This window comes from Balaenoptera ricei, chromosome 8 (assembly GCF_028023285.1).
Source record: "Balaenoptera ricei isolate mBalRic1 chromosome 8, mBalRic1.hap2, whole genome shotgun sequence".
NCBI classification, from domain to species: Eukaryota; Metazoa; Chordata; class Mammalia; order Artiodactyla; family Balaenopteridae; genus Balaenoptera; species Balaenoptera ricei.
Window position 1 is genome coordinate 62,996,241 of NC_082646.1, and position 13,614 is coordinate 63,009,854.

General features: G+C 51.2%; 2 protein-coding genes across 3 annotated transcripts in view; both read right to left on the reverse strand.

Annotated features, from left to right (window-relative positions):
* Positions 1-212: 212 nt before the first annotated feature.
* On the reverse strand, positions 213-2,789 carry IL18BP (interleukin 18 binding protein). The gene is given in 6 exon segments (XM_059930903.1): positions 213-505; positions 507-515; positions 748-895; positions 979-1,102; positions 1,766-1,972; positions 2,348-2,789. Coding segments are annotated over 6 exon segments (609 nt in total). The 5' UTR covers positions 2,370-2,789; the 3' UTR covers positions 213-406.
* Positions 2,790-4,684: 1,895 nt separating this feature from the next.
* RNF121 (ring finger protein 121) overlaps positions 4,685-13,614 on the reverse strand; it is an 84,938-nt gene continuing 76,008 nt past the window's right edge. For both annotated transcript variants that reach the window (XM_059930902.1, XM_059930901.1), the window contains 3 exons: positions 8,356-8,489; positions 7,617-7,718; positions 4,685-6,043 (listed from right to left, as the gene is read on the reverse strand). In XM_059930902.1, the coding sequence (XP_059786885.1) occupies positions 5,923-6,043; positions 7,617-7,718; positions 8,356-8,489 (357 nt within the window). In that variant the 3' untranslated portion in view covers positions 4,685-5,922. The remainder of the gene's footprint in view (positions 6,044-7,616; positions 7,719-8,355; positions 8,490-13,614) is intronic.

Genomic DNA, 13,614 nt, shown 5'->3' on the forward strand with positions numbered 1-13,614 from the left:
CCACAGGATCTTCCCACACTCCATTTCTGGCCTCTGCTCCTGAGGAACATTATGGGCCGGCCTCTTGTCTTCTGAGGGCCTGCGTCCCCTGAATCTGGTTTTGTCTTTACCTTCTGAGTGGCATTCTCTCTCCTCTTCCCATACTCCCTCCTCAGGCCACGTTCTGTGAGTAGAATGATGGCCTAAAGGATAAATGACTGGGCACACATCAGAACGCCACCACTGAAGATCATTTATGAGCACCCGTCGTAGGTCTTGCTGGGGTGACAGAGATACAGCTATGGGTCAGAAGCAGCCTCTCCCCGCATACCTTCCCTGGGACAGTCCATTAAAGGAAACAAATACAAGTCGATGCAGAATGTGGCCTGGGCTGAGAGCGTGTATACCTCAATGAAGAGGTGGCATTTCAACCAGGCTTTGGAGCTTGGGGTTCATTATCAGGATGGTGAGGCTGAGGGGACTTGCTGGAGGATGGGGCTTCTTGTGTCGGGGGGCACGCTTTTCTTCAGCCCAGCCTGGGGGAATGAAGCAAACAAGGATCAGGGCCAAGGTGGGAGTGACATCCCTTGTCACTTTCCTCCAGGCCATGCCTCCCCTGCCTGAATCCTGTTCCTTTTAGTTTCCGCCTCAGGCTCGGGGAATTGGTGGGCATTAGCTGGAGGCTGCTGTGGACAGAGCCCACCCTTTCCTCCCCATGCCAGAGCAGAGCTCCTCCCGTCCCTGGAGTCCCTCCCTCGGGTTCCTCACCCAGAGCTGGGCCAGGACGAGGTGACGCTGGGCAGTCTGCCCAGGATCCGAGAAAACACAGGAGAAGTTGGTGTCTCGCAGGGCTGGGCTGAGCTCCTCCAGCACCAAGGCCCTCCACAGCTGGGTCCTCGTGCCCCTGTGCTCCCGCCTGGAGCAGAAGAGAAGGAACCGCCATGAGAGGACCGTAGGAGGAGGCCTCCCTCCCACCGGCCTCACCGCCGCGCCCCTCACCTGGTGCTGCCCTCCCGCAGCCGGCCCGGGAGGTGCTCAATGAAGGAGCTGTTGCCCAGCCAGTAAAGGATGCTGAAGTGGGGGAAGCGGCTGCAGGCGGTACAGGACAAGGTCAGCGTTCCATCTAGGGACACGTGTGGCTGTTAACCCGTCTGTACAGCAGACCCTCCCCTCTGCCATGCTGTGGCCTGCCCACCCTGCCCAGCTTCCCAGATGCCATGATTCAGGAACCTGGAGTGGAGAGTCTGTTAAGGGGAAGTGCGGTCATCTACCAGGGGACCCCGGCTGAGTAAGAGGAATTTGGGGACGGGTCCTTGGTCTAGGTCCTTGACTCCTGAGCTTTCTTCTTCAGAATGACCCTTTCTAGCACCCAGCTCCAGTGACTCTAGGAGCCCTGGCTGAGGAGACAGCACCAGTAGGCCACCGCTCCTCTGAGGAGGCCAGAGGGCAAGTGGGCTCTGGGAGGAGAGGCTGGGCTTGCAGCCACTGCAGTCAAGGCTCTGGGAGTCCACTGACTGTTCCTTCTGTCTGAATCCTCTCCGCCCCCTTTGACAGGGAGCATCATGGGAGCTGCGAGCTGAGCCCTGTGCCACGCCACACTGGTGATGCTGACGGGGAGAGGGAGAAGTCAGTGCTCAGCCAAGCTGACCTGGTTGGTGGTGGGCTACATGACAGAAGGTTGGGGGACAGGTGCTCAGAAGCCAGCCCCACCCTTGGTGCCTCCGTGCCCTCAGCCCGCCCTCTGACCACTGTGCCCTCCTGGGCTCCCATCAGAATGGCTCCTTACTCAGTGAGACTTCCACTTCCGGCCAGGTCACCTCCAATGCTGGGCACTGCTTAGCTGTCGGGAGTGCTGGGGGCCGGGAGGGGCAGGTGTCCTTTGCAATCCCAGCTGAGGCAGTGGCAGCTGTAGTGGCCTGAGGCACAGGTGTGGCTCTGGCCAGGTGGGAGACGATGTGCGCACAGAGGAGCAGGGCCCAAAGAGGGCTGGGGTCTGAAGAAAGGACAGTCACAGAGGTCAGCAGCTGTCTGACCTCTGGGGATTGCTCAGCATCCTAGCTCGGATCTTGGCTAGAGAGGGAGTTGCTGCCAGGATGTAAGTCTGGCAGAGATTCTTGGGCTCTGCCCAGGGAACGGGAGAGGCAGAAGGACCCCTCAAGCCCCACCTCTTAGCCCTTTTTGAATGGAGCACAGGGAGACCTTGGACTGGAGCCAGAGCCACAGCATCCGGGCAGAGGCCGAAAGCAACAGCACAGCAGCTGAGGGGAGCCCACCTGGGGGTAAGGCTCAGGGCCAGCCACATGGCTCCACTCTGGTCTCAGGCTGCACCCCACCCCTCCACCCGCACATGCACAGCCCCAGGTCCTACCTGGAATCCAGTTCTGTCTCATGGTCGTGATGCGTGTGTCAGGAGCTGGCGCGCCTGGATCTATATATCTGTGACAACTTCCTCCTCTGTGGGGGAGGCGGGGGAGGAGATGGTGAAAACTGCTTCTCCCACGTCTTCTGAGTGGCTTGCTTAGATCCCAGGCATACGTGTGGCCTTCTTCCTGTGGACTGCACAGCCCCTCCCTACCTCTGATTTTTCAGTGGGCTGCCAGGCACTGCTATTTACTCTGTCCTGTCCACCTGTCCCAACTGACAACTACTGGAGGACTGGCATCGGGCGTAGGATACAGCTCTTCCAGCCCCTAGAAACAAAGCCGGGGATCCCCACCCCAGCTCTTATTACCATCAACATTATACTGGTTACTAGTCCAATCTAACCCCTTCATTACAGGCATGGAAACTGACGCCCAAAGAGGACCAGGGACTTACCTAGTCACAAAGGGAGGTAAAGTTCTCTCCTCTGCCAGAGCTGGTTCTGGGAAGGGCAGGACATAGAGTGAAATCCTTCTGGGAAAGCACTGCCCTCTCCCTTCTACTTCACTTTCATTTTTATTTAACCAGGGAATCTAGAGCAGGCTCTGGCTACCAAGAGAAGGCACACATACATGACAGCAGTCTGAGCCCAGTCCTTAAGGTTCCTGCACACTGCGCCTCTTCCTGAGCCGGAGTTCACAGTGGCCAGGAACCTTCTTGCTAGCTCCCAGGCCCCCCGCTCTCCAGATGGTATCAGCCTGGGGTCTTTAACCTTCCTCAGGCCCACCCTCCCAGGGGCACACAGGGCATGAACCAACGAAGGAGTCTCTCACACATGAATTCTTCCATCCCAGCCAACGGTCAGGACTTTGGTGTCCACCTTCGCTCTTCTACGTGAACACGCTTCCTGCTTCTTCCTTCACAGCCACACCATATTCAAAAGGACAACTCTCCTAGTCACTGGAGACCCCAAGCTGGATCACTCTATTTCAGACTCAGTGTCACACCAGCCCATCCACATCCTGGCCGTTCTCAGGCTCCCCACCTCCCTTCAACCACCAACCCAACAACCACCCATCACTCCCATGAATCCTTCTCACTTCTGTCCTCCCAGCCCCTTGGCCAGAGCTACAGATCTAAGTTCACCAGGAAGTCTAGATTCCCCCTACCTGGCTCGCAGGAAGCCCTGAAAAACCCTCCTTTCCGGAATCCCCCCTTTTCGGAGCTCCACAGCTCAGCTCAGCTGCGTCTGGCCCCACGTGAGCCACACCATGGGAGCTACACTGAGAGCACCTCCAGGCCTCGTGGGCAGGAACCTCTCAGACAAGACGAGCACTTGGAACACAAGCTGGAGTGCTGGACCTAAGGGGAGGAGAGGGCGCTTCCCAGGGTAAGAGGGAGCGTACCCAGCACTGGCTCGAGCAACTGTGAAGGACCAGACCTGTGTCTGGGATCAGGAGGATGGGAGGCTAGGGACAGAGCCAGGGAGGCCAGGAGGTGGAATTAGGTTTGGAAGATGTGTCAGAACACTGCTGTAATCCCAAGGGTTTTGTGTGCATGTCGTGTGCGTGTACCTGTGTATGTATAAAAACCAGACTCATTCCCAATTAGACGTGGAGACTAAAAGTCAACTCCTCTTCTCCAGGGCTCTAGCTGACATTTTCATCTTCCCAGTTCCTCCCCCACCGCCTGCTCCAGGAGCTTCTGTGCTGTTAGATGCAGAGAAACTCCTCCTTAGGAACACCAGTGTCTCCAGCAGTTAGGTCAGGAGGCAAGGCTGCCCAGGACTTCAGAGACACAGTCTTTTGGGGAAGGGGGTGGGGATGCGAGGGAGAGGAGGCAGGACTCTACCTGTGAGTGTAACCAAGGCCAGAGGCGGGCTGCTGGGAGGTCATGGGACTCAGGACTGTTGAAGTATGAAGAGACAGCCTTGGACAGCCTGGCCTCAGTTCTCACATGAGCCTGATGCAGGGGTAGGGGGAACAAAAGTGAAAGGATGCTCTCTGTCGCCATTCCACTCTCTGAGGATGAGCCCACTGGCATGGGGACCTCGGAAGCCACAGCTGGGTAAGAGAAGCCAAAGCTGAGAGTGACCCGCGAGAGGGGTGGTGGTGGCAGGGCACTGACCTCAGGTGGTGAGGACAGTCACCCAGCGATGGCGCAGGGCACCTTCTGCTACAGGAAGAAAGCCTGGCATTCCACCTTGCTCAGGGATGTTGGGCAGGGCCAACCACCCCCAGGCCGCGGCTCTCAAAAGGGAAGAGCAAGAGGCAGCAAGGGCCAGGCACCCCCGGGGACTGCAGGGAAAGAGGTGTGATGAAGAAAAGCAAGATGGATGTTCAGCTTTCCAACCCAGCTCACGGAGCTTTATTCAGAATGGATGACAAGATCCTGCTTGGTTCTTACTGCACTTGAAGGGCCATATTCCCTAGGAACCCAGCATGGAAGGCCCACGTTTGCCCTCCCACTTCCTTCAAAACTCCTAGGACCAGAGCTGGGGCCTACCTGGAACCCCTTTTCAGAACCCGTACTTACCTGGGCCTGACCCTCTTCCCACCCACCTCACCACTAGTGTTGCCAGGCCCAGGCAGGACTCATGGATGACAAGGCTGACATGAGGATATTCCTTGGGCTGGGAATCCCCTGGCAGCTTCAAGGGAACAATGTCTGACCACAGGAAGAAGTCTCACATCTGTCATAGTTCTTCTACCGCACACACACACACATGCACGCACGCACACACACGCGCGCGCGCTCTCACTCCGGCTTTCAGGGAAGGAAGTGATGTGGCAGTGGCCTTCAGCACGTGTCACCACTTCTGGGCAGAGGATCAGCTTGCACAAGCGGCCCTCAATCACCGCTGCCAGCAGTAACTCCTGTGGCCCAACTATGTATAGATGGTCTCTGTTCTTGGCTGAGTACAGCCCCGTTTAGTGGCAGGTTCCCCAAGCTGCTACAGCTCTGGTCACCCCCACACAAATCCCCGGTGAATTCCGAGGTCCTAGAGCTTCCCTTGCTGCAAAAGTTATGACAAGGTTCCACTTGTCTCCACCAGCCTACGGCCCCCAACAGGGAAGACGGAGTCAGACAACGCCCACCTGTGGCCTTAGCCAGGGAGGACGGAGGGCACCTCACCCCTCAGTGCTCATCAGTGGCACTGGCCGGAGCTCCCTGGCTCTTCCACACTGAGTGTACCAGGCTCAAGCCCCACATATGGAAGGAGGTGGGCTGGGGCTCTCAGCCAGAGAAGAGGTGGCTCCTTTACACCAAAAATGTTGTGGCTCTGCTCCTGCCCTGCTCAAGCAGGGAGGCTGAGGCCTGGAGGAATTGGGGCAATTCCTATGCTCCACAATAAAAAAGGTTTTTAAATATATTCATCAAAATAGTTTTCTTTTAAAAAGCCCCCCACTGCTGACAACCCCACCTGCTGGCTCTCCATCATATCCCTCCCCAGCCCGGACACAGCCGGAGGGGTCCTGAGTGGCCTGAGTGCCCCTTTGAGTCTTTCCCACCCAGGAGGTCTTGGAGGGCAGGGAGGAGAGTGCCCTGAGGTCCATGGTGGGTGGATGCTCTTCTTCCTGACTATTCCAGGCCCAGGATATAGTTGATGCCTTGCACCAGGCCAATGATGACAGGCTGCCAGGCTACCAAGTATCGAAGCCAGTCCAGCAGTTGCCCGTACATGACATGAGGCCTCTCCCAGCTGTCATGGCGTCAAAGAAAAGAGGTTACGTGTTTGAGTTGCTAAGGTTGGTCTAGGGGATGGGTGAGAGGGTCTGCCTACACTTTCCAGATGCTCCACAGAAATGGGCCTACAAAGAAAGGAAGCTGCTTTCTAGAAAGCCCCACCCAGCCTCTCTATGTTGGAATGCAGGGTTAAACCCAGAGAATGGGGGCAGGAGGGCAGAGGGGACCAGTGCAGAAGATCGGACAGATGCGGGAGAGGGTGGAGGGGTGAAACTAAGCTCTCCATGACCAACATGCAGACAGGGCTCCGCACAACCTTCTAAGATTGGACCGCCAGTATGCCCGAGACTGCTGTAGATTATGGGTGATGATGGCTTCAGGGAGGCGAGGAGTGGGATAAGGTAACCCAAAGGTTCTTGCAATGTCCAAAATGGGAGGTTTTCTAGGTCAAGGAAGGGATTGAGTCTCGGGACAGAGGCATGAGGGGGCAGAGCAAGAGGCTGGTCATAGGGGATAACCCCAGGCAAAGGCTCTAAGGAATCCCCACCCAAGGGCACTGAGCACCAGGCCCTACTGAGGCCAAGCGGCCCCTGGAGATAAGTCCCTTCCTTTCACTTTACAGCTAACTGCCGGGCAAGACATGGAGAGGGAGCCTGGGAAGCCAGCTCCGGGGAAAGCACAGGTTGAACCTCATGAGACTATGGGGAATCCCTCTGAAGGCATCAGAAAGCACAGCCGGGCCCAGTCCTGAGAACTAAGGGAAGCCCCAACCCTCAGCTTGACCATGGAGTTACTAAACTGTTCCTGAACTAGACCCTGGAAGAACCAAGCAAGGAACCTTAAAGCGGAACACAGTGGCCCCGCACGGCCCAGCTAGTGTCCAGGGGACAGGGAACCCTGGCGCAGAGAGGAAGGGCAGCTGGGAGAAGTCTCTGGATCCCAGGGGAAATGGGGGCGGGGGGTGGGGGTGGCCGAAGAAGTGGCTGGGCACTTTCTGACAGACAGGCTGCGGGGAGGAAGCGGAGGCTGAAGGCAAAGTGGGGAGGGCTGGTCAGGTAGGGAGGGGCAGCTCAGAGGAGCACAGGTCCTGTGTTCAGGTGGATGGGGACAGGGGCCCCTGCCATCCCTGTACCTTGCAGGCCCTGCACAGGCACAGAGCTGGTCTCCAGCCCTGCCTGTCACAGGTAAGGCACTACCCATTAGCTATATCACCTTGAACAAATTATTCAATCTTTAAACTGTTTCACTGGTAAAAAGAGGATAATATTACCCAGGTCATAAAGCTCTAGAGAATCAAGTGAGCTAATACAAGTAAAGCACTTAGCACAGTGCCAGGCACATAGTAAGCAAGCAGTAAATGGTAGCTGCTATCACCACCGATTTACCCTTGAGGAGTCCTGAACCAAGAGGAGAAGCTGAGCTGCTGGTCCTGCCCCACATCCCACCCACTTCCCGAGACCACAAGCCGCATGGACTGGTGGGCAGCAGCCAGGCTGGGGGCAGGACAGAGGGCCCCAAGACCCACCCAACTGCAGGCCAGTACTTTCTTACCACTGCCCACTCCCAAAAAGAACCCAAACAAAGGATACGGGTTGCTGAACATCCTCTTGAGGTCTACCTTCTCTTTGCAGTAGGGACACGTCTGCTTCTTTCCCACAATGCACCAGCCGCGGATGCAGAACTCGTGGAATCTGAGCACCACTGGTCAAGGGAAATGGTGGGCGGCCAGGATGGCACTCCAGCCCCATGCCGGTCTTCAAGGTGCCCAGGCCCTAGCTCTGGAGGAAGGTTCAAATCCTGGCTTCACCTCTTATCAGTTGTATAATCTTGGGCAAGTCCCTTCTCTCTGACCCTGCTTCGTCATACGTGAAGTGAGGATAATGAACTCTGCCTTACAGGGCTGTTATGGGGCAAAACGGAGATAACACATGGCATTGAATGGGAGCTGAGTAAGGACATGGTAAATGTCACAAGTGCTATTCAGGCAGATTTGATTCTGAAACTGAGGGAGCCAGTTAGAGGATGTTCCTCCCCTGTGACTGACCCAGTCCTGGGGCAGCTAGTGCAGCTGCAGGCTCCTTTCTGATCCAGCCAGGCTACGTGTAAGAGTGGCTCCCGTCTGTGAGAAGGAGCAAAGGAGGCAGCCGTTTCTACTCCTGGGGGTCGGCTTCCCTAGCAGAGGACATCACCCAAATGTCTGCTTCTTGTGACTCCCCTACCCTCAAAGGTCTGGACAGCACGCCCAGGGTCATGACCACCCCCTTCCCTCCCTGACTGGAGTGTGCACGTGGCAAGAGAGACGTGCCCCAGGAGCTCCAGGCAGGATACACATGATTGCAAGACAGCCTATACGTGTTCTCGATGATGCCCTCTTCACTGACATCCACAAAGATCTGCTGCCCACACACGGCACACACACTGTCCGAGAGGTGTTTGGTGGGCATGCCCGACTCACTGTAGAACTGGGAGAGAAGAGCAGGAGGAAAAGACAGAAAAGACGTGAGAATCAGCCAAAGTGGGAAGGTACCACAGAGGCCTTAGGTCTTCTATAGAGGAGGCGACATGGCAGGGCGAGTCCCAGAGCTAGAGAATATCTCATACACCAGATAGCCCTCATCTTTGCTGGGCAGATGGGGTGAAAGGAAGTCAGATCTGATAGGACCTGAATACTGGGAGGGTCGGCATCAGGGACAAGGAGAATGGGAAAAAGAAGGGCTCAGGGCTGGTGATTGGGAGCTACATCAGCGAAGCCACTCTGCAGCCAGATTATGGTTCCATCAGAGATGGGAAACATCTCTTCTCCAAGATTCAAAACAGTGAAACATCTGATGCAACGCTGGTTTGGTGACAAGGGCATTCTCAGACACTTGTGGCAGCAGCAAAAGAGGTTCAACCCTTCTGGACAGCATTTGGCATGATGTCTCTAACTGTCACACAATTTAACCCATTAATTTCACCTTAAGGAATTTAAAGAAGGAGTAAAAATATCAAAAAAGCTTCATGCAGGGCTTCCCTGGTGGCGCAGTGGTTGAGAATCTGCCTGCCAATGCAGGGGACACGGGTTCGAGCCCTGGTCTGGGAAGATCCCACATGCCGCGGAGCAACTAGGCCCGTGAGCCACAATTACTGAGCCTGCGCATCTGGAGCCTGTGCTCCGCAACAAGAGAGACCGCGATAATGAGAGGCCTGCGCACCGCGATGAAGAGTGGCCCCCACTTGCCGCAACTAGAGAAAGCCCTCGTACAGAAATGAAGACCCAACACAGCCATAAAAATAAATAAATAAATAAATAAATAAACCCAAAGTTAAAAAAAAAAAAGCTTCATGCATACAGATACTCATTTAAGTGTTATTTATAATTAAAGAAGCAAAGAGTTTGGCAATCCCTCAAAAAGTTAAATGTGGAATTACCATATGACACAGCAATTCCATTCTTAGGTACATACTCCTAAAGAATAAAAACAGAGACTAACCACACACTTGTATACCAATGCTCACAGCAGCATTATTCACAAATAGCCAAAAGGTGTAAACAACCCAAGTGTCCGGAAACAGAAGCATGGATAAACAAAATGGGGTCTATCCCTCCAATGAAATGTTATTCAGTCATAAGAGTAATGAAGTTCTGATACACGCTACAACGTGCAGGCACCTTGGAAATATTACACTAAGTAAAATAAGTCAGACACAAAAGGATAAACATTGTATGTGATTCCATTTATATAAAATATCTACAATAAGCAAATTCATAGACAGAAAATAGATTAGAGGTAACCAGCGGTGGGAGGAGGAAATGGGGAGTTACTGCTTAATGGGCACAGTCTCTGTTTGGAGTGATGAAAAATTGTGGAAGTAGACAGTACACTTAAGGATGGCTAAAATGGTGAATTTTACATTACATATATTTTATTAAAAAAATAGTAAAAAAACAAAAACAAAAACAAGCAAAGAAATGGAAATAACCATAAATGACCAACAATAGAAGAATGCCTCAATAAATTATACTCAAGGGACTAGAGAGGTAGTGGGTCAACTGAAGCTTGAGATATAACACTGAGTGTCGAAAGCAGGGTACAAAATTGGAGGCACAGTATTATTGGTACATATATATGTAAAGACAATCCAAATCTATCAAAAGATCAGAAGGAAACGTATGAGAATATTCACACCAGTGATGTCTTGGTAGTAGGATTATATGTGATTTTTTTTTCTTTTGCTTATTTTTCTGTACTCAAATTTTCCTTAATGAACATATATTACAGGCAAACCTCAGAGATATTGAGGGCTCGGTTCCAGAACACCACAACAAAGCAAGTAGAGTTTTTGGTTTCCCAGTGTATTTAAACGTTAGGTTTATACTTACTGTAGTCTATTAAGTGTGCAACAGCATTATGTCTAAAAAACCAATTACAATAATAACATCAAAGATCACAGGTCATCATACAAATATAATAATAATGAAAAAGTTCAAAATATTGTAAGAATCACCACAATGTGACACAGAGACACAAAGTGAGCAAATGCTGTTGGAAAATGGTGCTGATAGACTTGCTTGATGCAGGGCTGTCACAAACCCTCAATTTGTAAACAAAACAAAACAAACACAATTATCTGCGAAGCGCAATAAAGGAAAGCACAATAAAACGAGGTATGCCCATACTTTAAAAGATTATGTATTACCATGGTTAATCACAATGGATAACCAATTCCATGCTCCAAAAAGAAATTCCAAATTTTGCATACTTTCCTTGTGGTTTATTGTTAAATAGCTACAGAGCATTTCCCCTTCACCCCAAGGAGAAAAGACTTGAATTTTATTTGTTGAAATAGTCTAAGACCTATTGTGTTTTTTTCTTTGCACTGTCCTAAAAATTATGGTAAAACACACATAACACAGAATTTACCATCTTAACTATTTTAAAATATACAGTTCAGTAATGTTAATAAGTATATTCACATTGCTGTGCAGCTACTCTCCAGAACTTTCACATCTTGCAAAACTGTAAAATGAATTTTTAGAAAGGAGTCTGCATTTATTATTACAATTTTATCTGTACCTATAAGGGAAATAGATTATACTTAGCCTTTTTGTATTTTCTTAACTTGAGTTTGCTCTGTTTTTTTATTTCCAAGCAACTGTCTTCTGAAAAAGCCACAGACCTGAAGCTGGGTGAGGGATAGCAGTGGAGGAGGGGTGGGCATACAGGTGCTGGGATAGGGAGTAGGGAGGACGGTGACAGCCAGATCAGACACAGCTACACCTGCCAGAACCTCTGCTCAACATGGGGGCATCTCTGACTCCAAGCTGCCCTTCTCCAAGAGAGAAATGGCCTCTCTTGACTCCCAAGAGTCCTCAAGTGTAGAAGGTAGAGCCACACCACCCCAAGAATCCATGAATAGAGAGCTTCCTGCCTTCACCCCCACCTCACCGTCTTACAAAACTGTCTGAAGTGGCTCAAGGTGAGCTCGTTACTATCACAGAACACCAGAGCAGCCCCGTCCCTGGGGAAACCAAAGCCCAGAAAGGAAAGAAACTAGCTGTGACGAGAACCCAGCCCCTCTGACTCCTAACCCAAGTTCTACCCAAGATGTCCATTAACATCTGCTGAACGCTGCAGAAAGATCAGCTACTTAGCTCACTGAGGGCCAGTAATTCAAAAGGTTCTGATATGTTTATCGAGAGTGCAAAAGGATAAGCAAGAGTTAGGGCAGAGCCAAACCTGTGGGAGCCCACTAACTGCAACTCTCCAAAGCTGGAATCTGAATGTAAGTGTTGAGGGGACCTCTGAGAAACACTTCTCCAGTGCTCAAGAGGCTTATGGCTCTGAAATATGTCTGGCTTAGAATTTCTAGGCACATCAACTGAACAGAGAGAAAAGAGGCCGAGAAGTCTGGGTCCAGCTCTGGCACTGAGTCCCTGCACAATCATGCAGCACAGGAACATGGTCACTCACTCTGGCCCACAGCGTTGGCAGTGAAATAAGTGGGAACGCCTCAACTCAGGGGATGGGTGAGAGTTCTGAGGAAGAGCTTTACCTCAAATCATCCCTGAGTTCTGCCCCAAGACACTGGGGCAAGGGATACAGGTGCAAGAGAACTTGGATGAGGTAATGAGAGTAGGAGGGACGCCCAGGAAAATGTCTATTAGGCCCCTAGCTTCTGGAGTTCTCCCCGCAAGCTAATGTGGCAACAGCCTGGCAGGGTCAAATCCCACAAAGTTTCAACAAAGTTATCAGGTAAGCCTGTCAAGTCAGGAAGGGCCCAGCAACCCCACAGAGACTGTATCAGGAGGCACTGAGGCTGAGTAGGGTAAAGTACAGGGAGGCAGATTTCAGTTTAACCTCAAGATGCCTCAGTGTGGAAAGGGCTCAAGGGGCCACATAATTTGTCAGGATTAGACACACTGCATTTCCATCCTCTGTCACTTACTATCTTGATGACCTTGAGCAAGCCACCCAAACTCTTCTTTCCTTCCATCAGAATATATTGGGCACCTACTAAGTACCAGCCACTGGACTGGGTCCTTGGGCTAGAATGCTAGAAAAACACAGACTTGGCCTCTGTCCTCATGAAACCTACAGCTAGGGGAGACTGACATTAAAAAAATAAGTATTTGAGGAAAAAGAGGAAAAAGAACAAAGCAGGAATCATAACCCTCTCAGACTTCAGACAATACTACAAAGCTACATAATCAAAACAGTGTGGTACTGGCACAAAAACAGACATACAGATTAGTGAAACAGAATAGAGAGCCCAGAAAAAACCCACATACCTATGGTCAATTAATCTTCGACAAAGGAGGCAATAATATAAAATGGGAAAAAGTCAATTTCTTCAGCAATTGGTGCTGGGAAAGTTGGACAGCTGCATGTATATCAATGAAGTTAGAACACTCCCTCACACCATGCACAAAAATAAACTCAAAATGGCTTAAAGACTTAAACATAAGATATGACACCATAAAACTCCTAGAAGAGATCATAGGCAAAATATTCTCTGACATAAATCATACCAATGTTTTTCTTAGGTCAGTCTCCCAAGGCAATAGAAATAAAAACAAAAATAAACAAATGCAACCTAATCAAACTTACGAGCTTTTGCACAGCAAAGGAAACCATTTAAAAAAACCCAAAAAGACAACCTACAGAATGGGAGAAAATATTTGCAAACAATGCAACCGACAAGGGCTTGATTTCCAAAAAATACAAACAGCTCGTACAACTCAACAACAAAAAAACAAACAACCCAATGGAAAAATGGGCAGAAGACCTAAATAGACATTTCTCCAAAGAAGACATACAGATCAGGACTTCCTTGGTGGCACAGTGGTTAAGAATCCGCTTGCCAATGCAGGGGACACAGGTTCAATCCCTGATCCGGGAGGATCCTACATGCCACGGAGCAACTAAGCCCGTGCTCCACAACTACTGAGCCCATGTGCCACAACTACTGAAGCCTGTGCTCCACAACAAGAGGAGCCACTGCAATGAGAAACCCACGCACCGCAACGAAGAGTAGTCACCGCTCGCTGCAACTAGGGAAAGCCCATGTGCAGCAACAAAGACCCAACGCAGCCAAAAATAAATA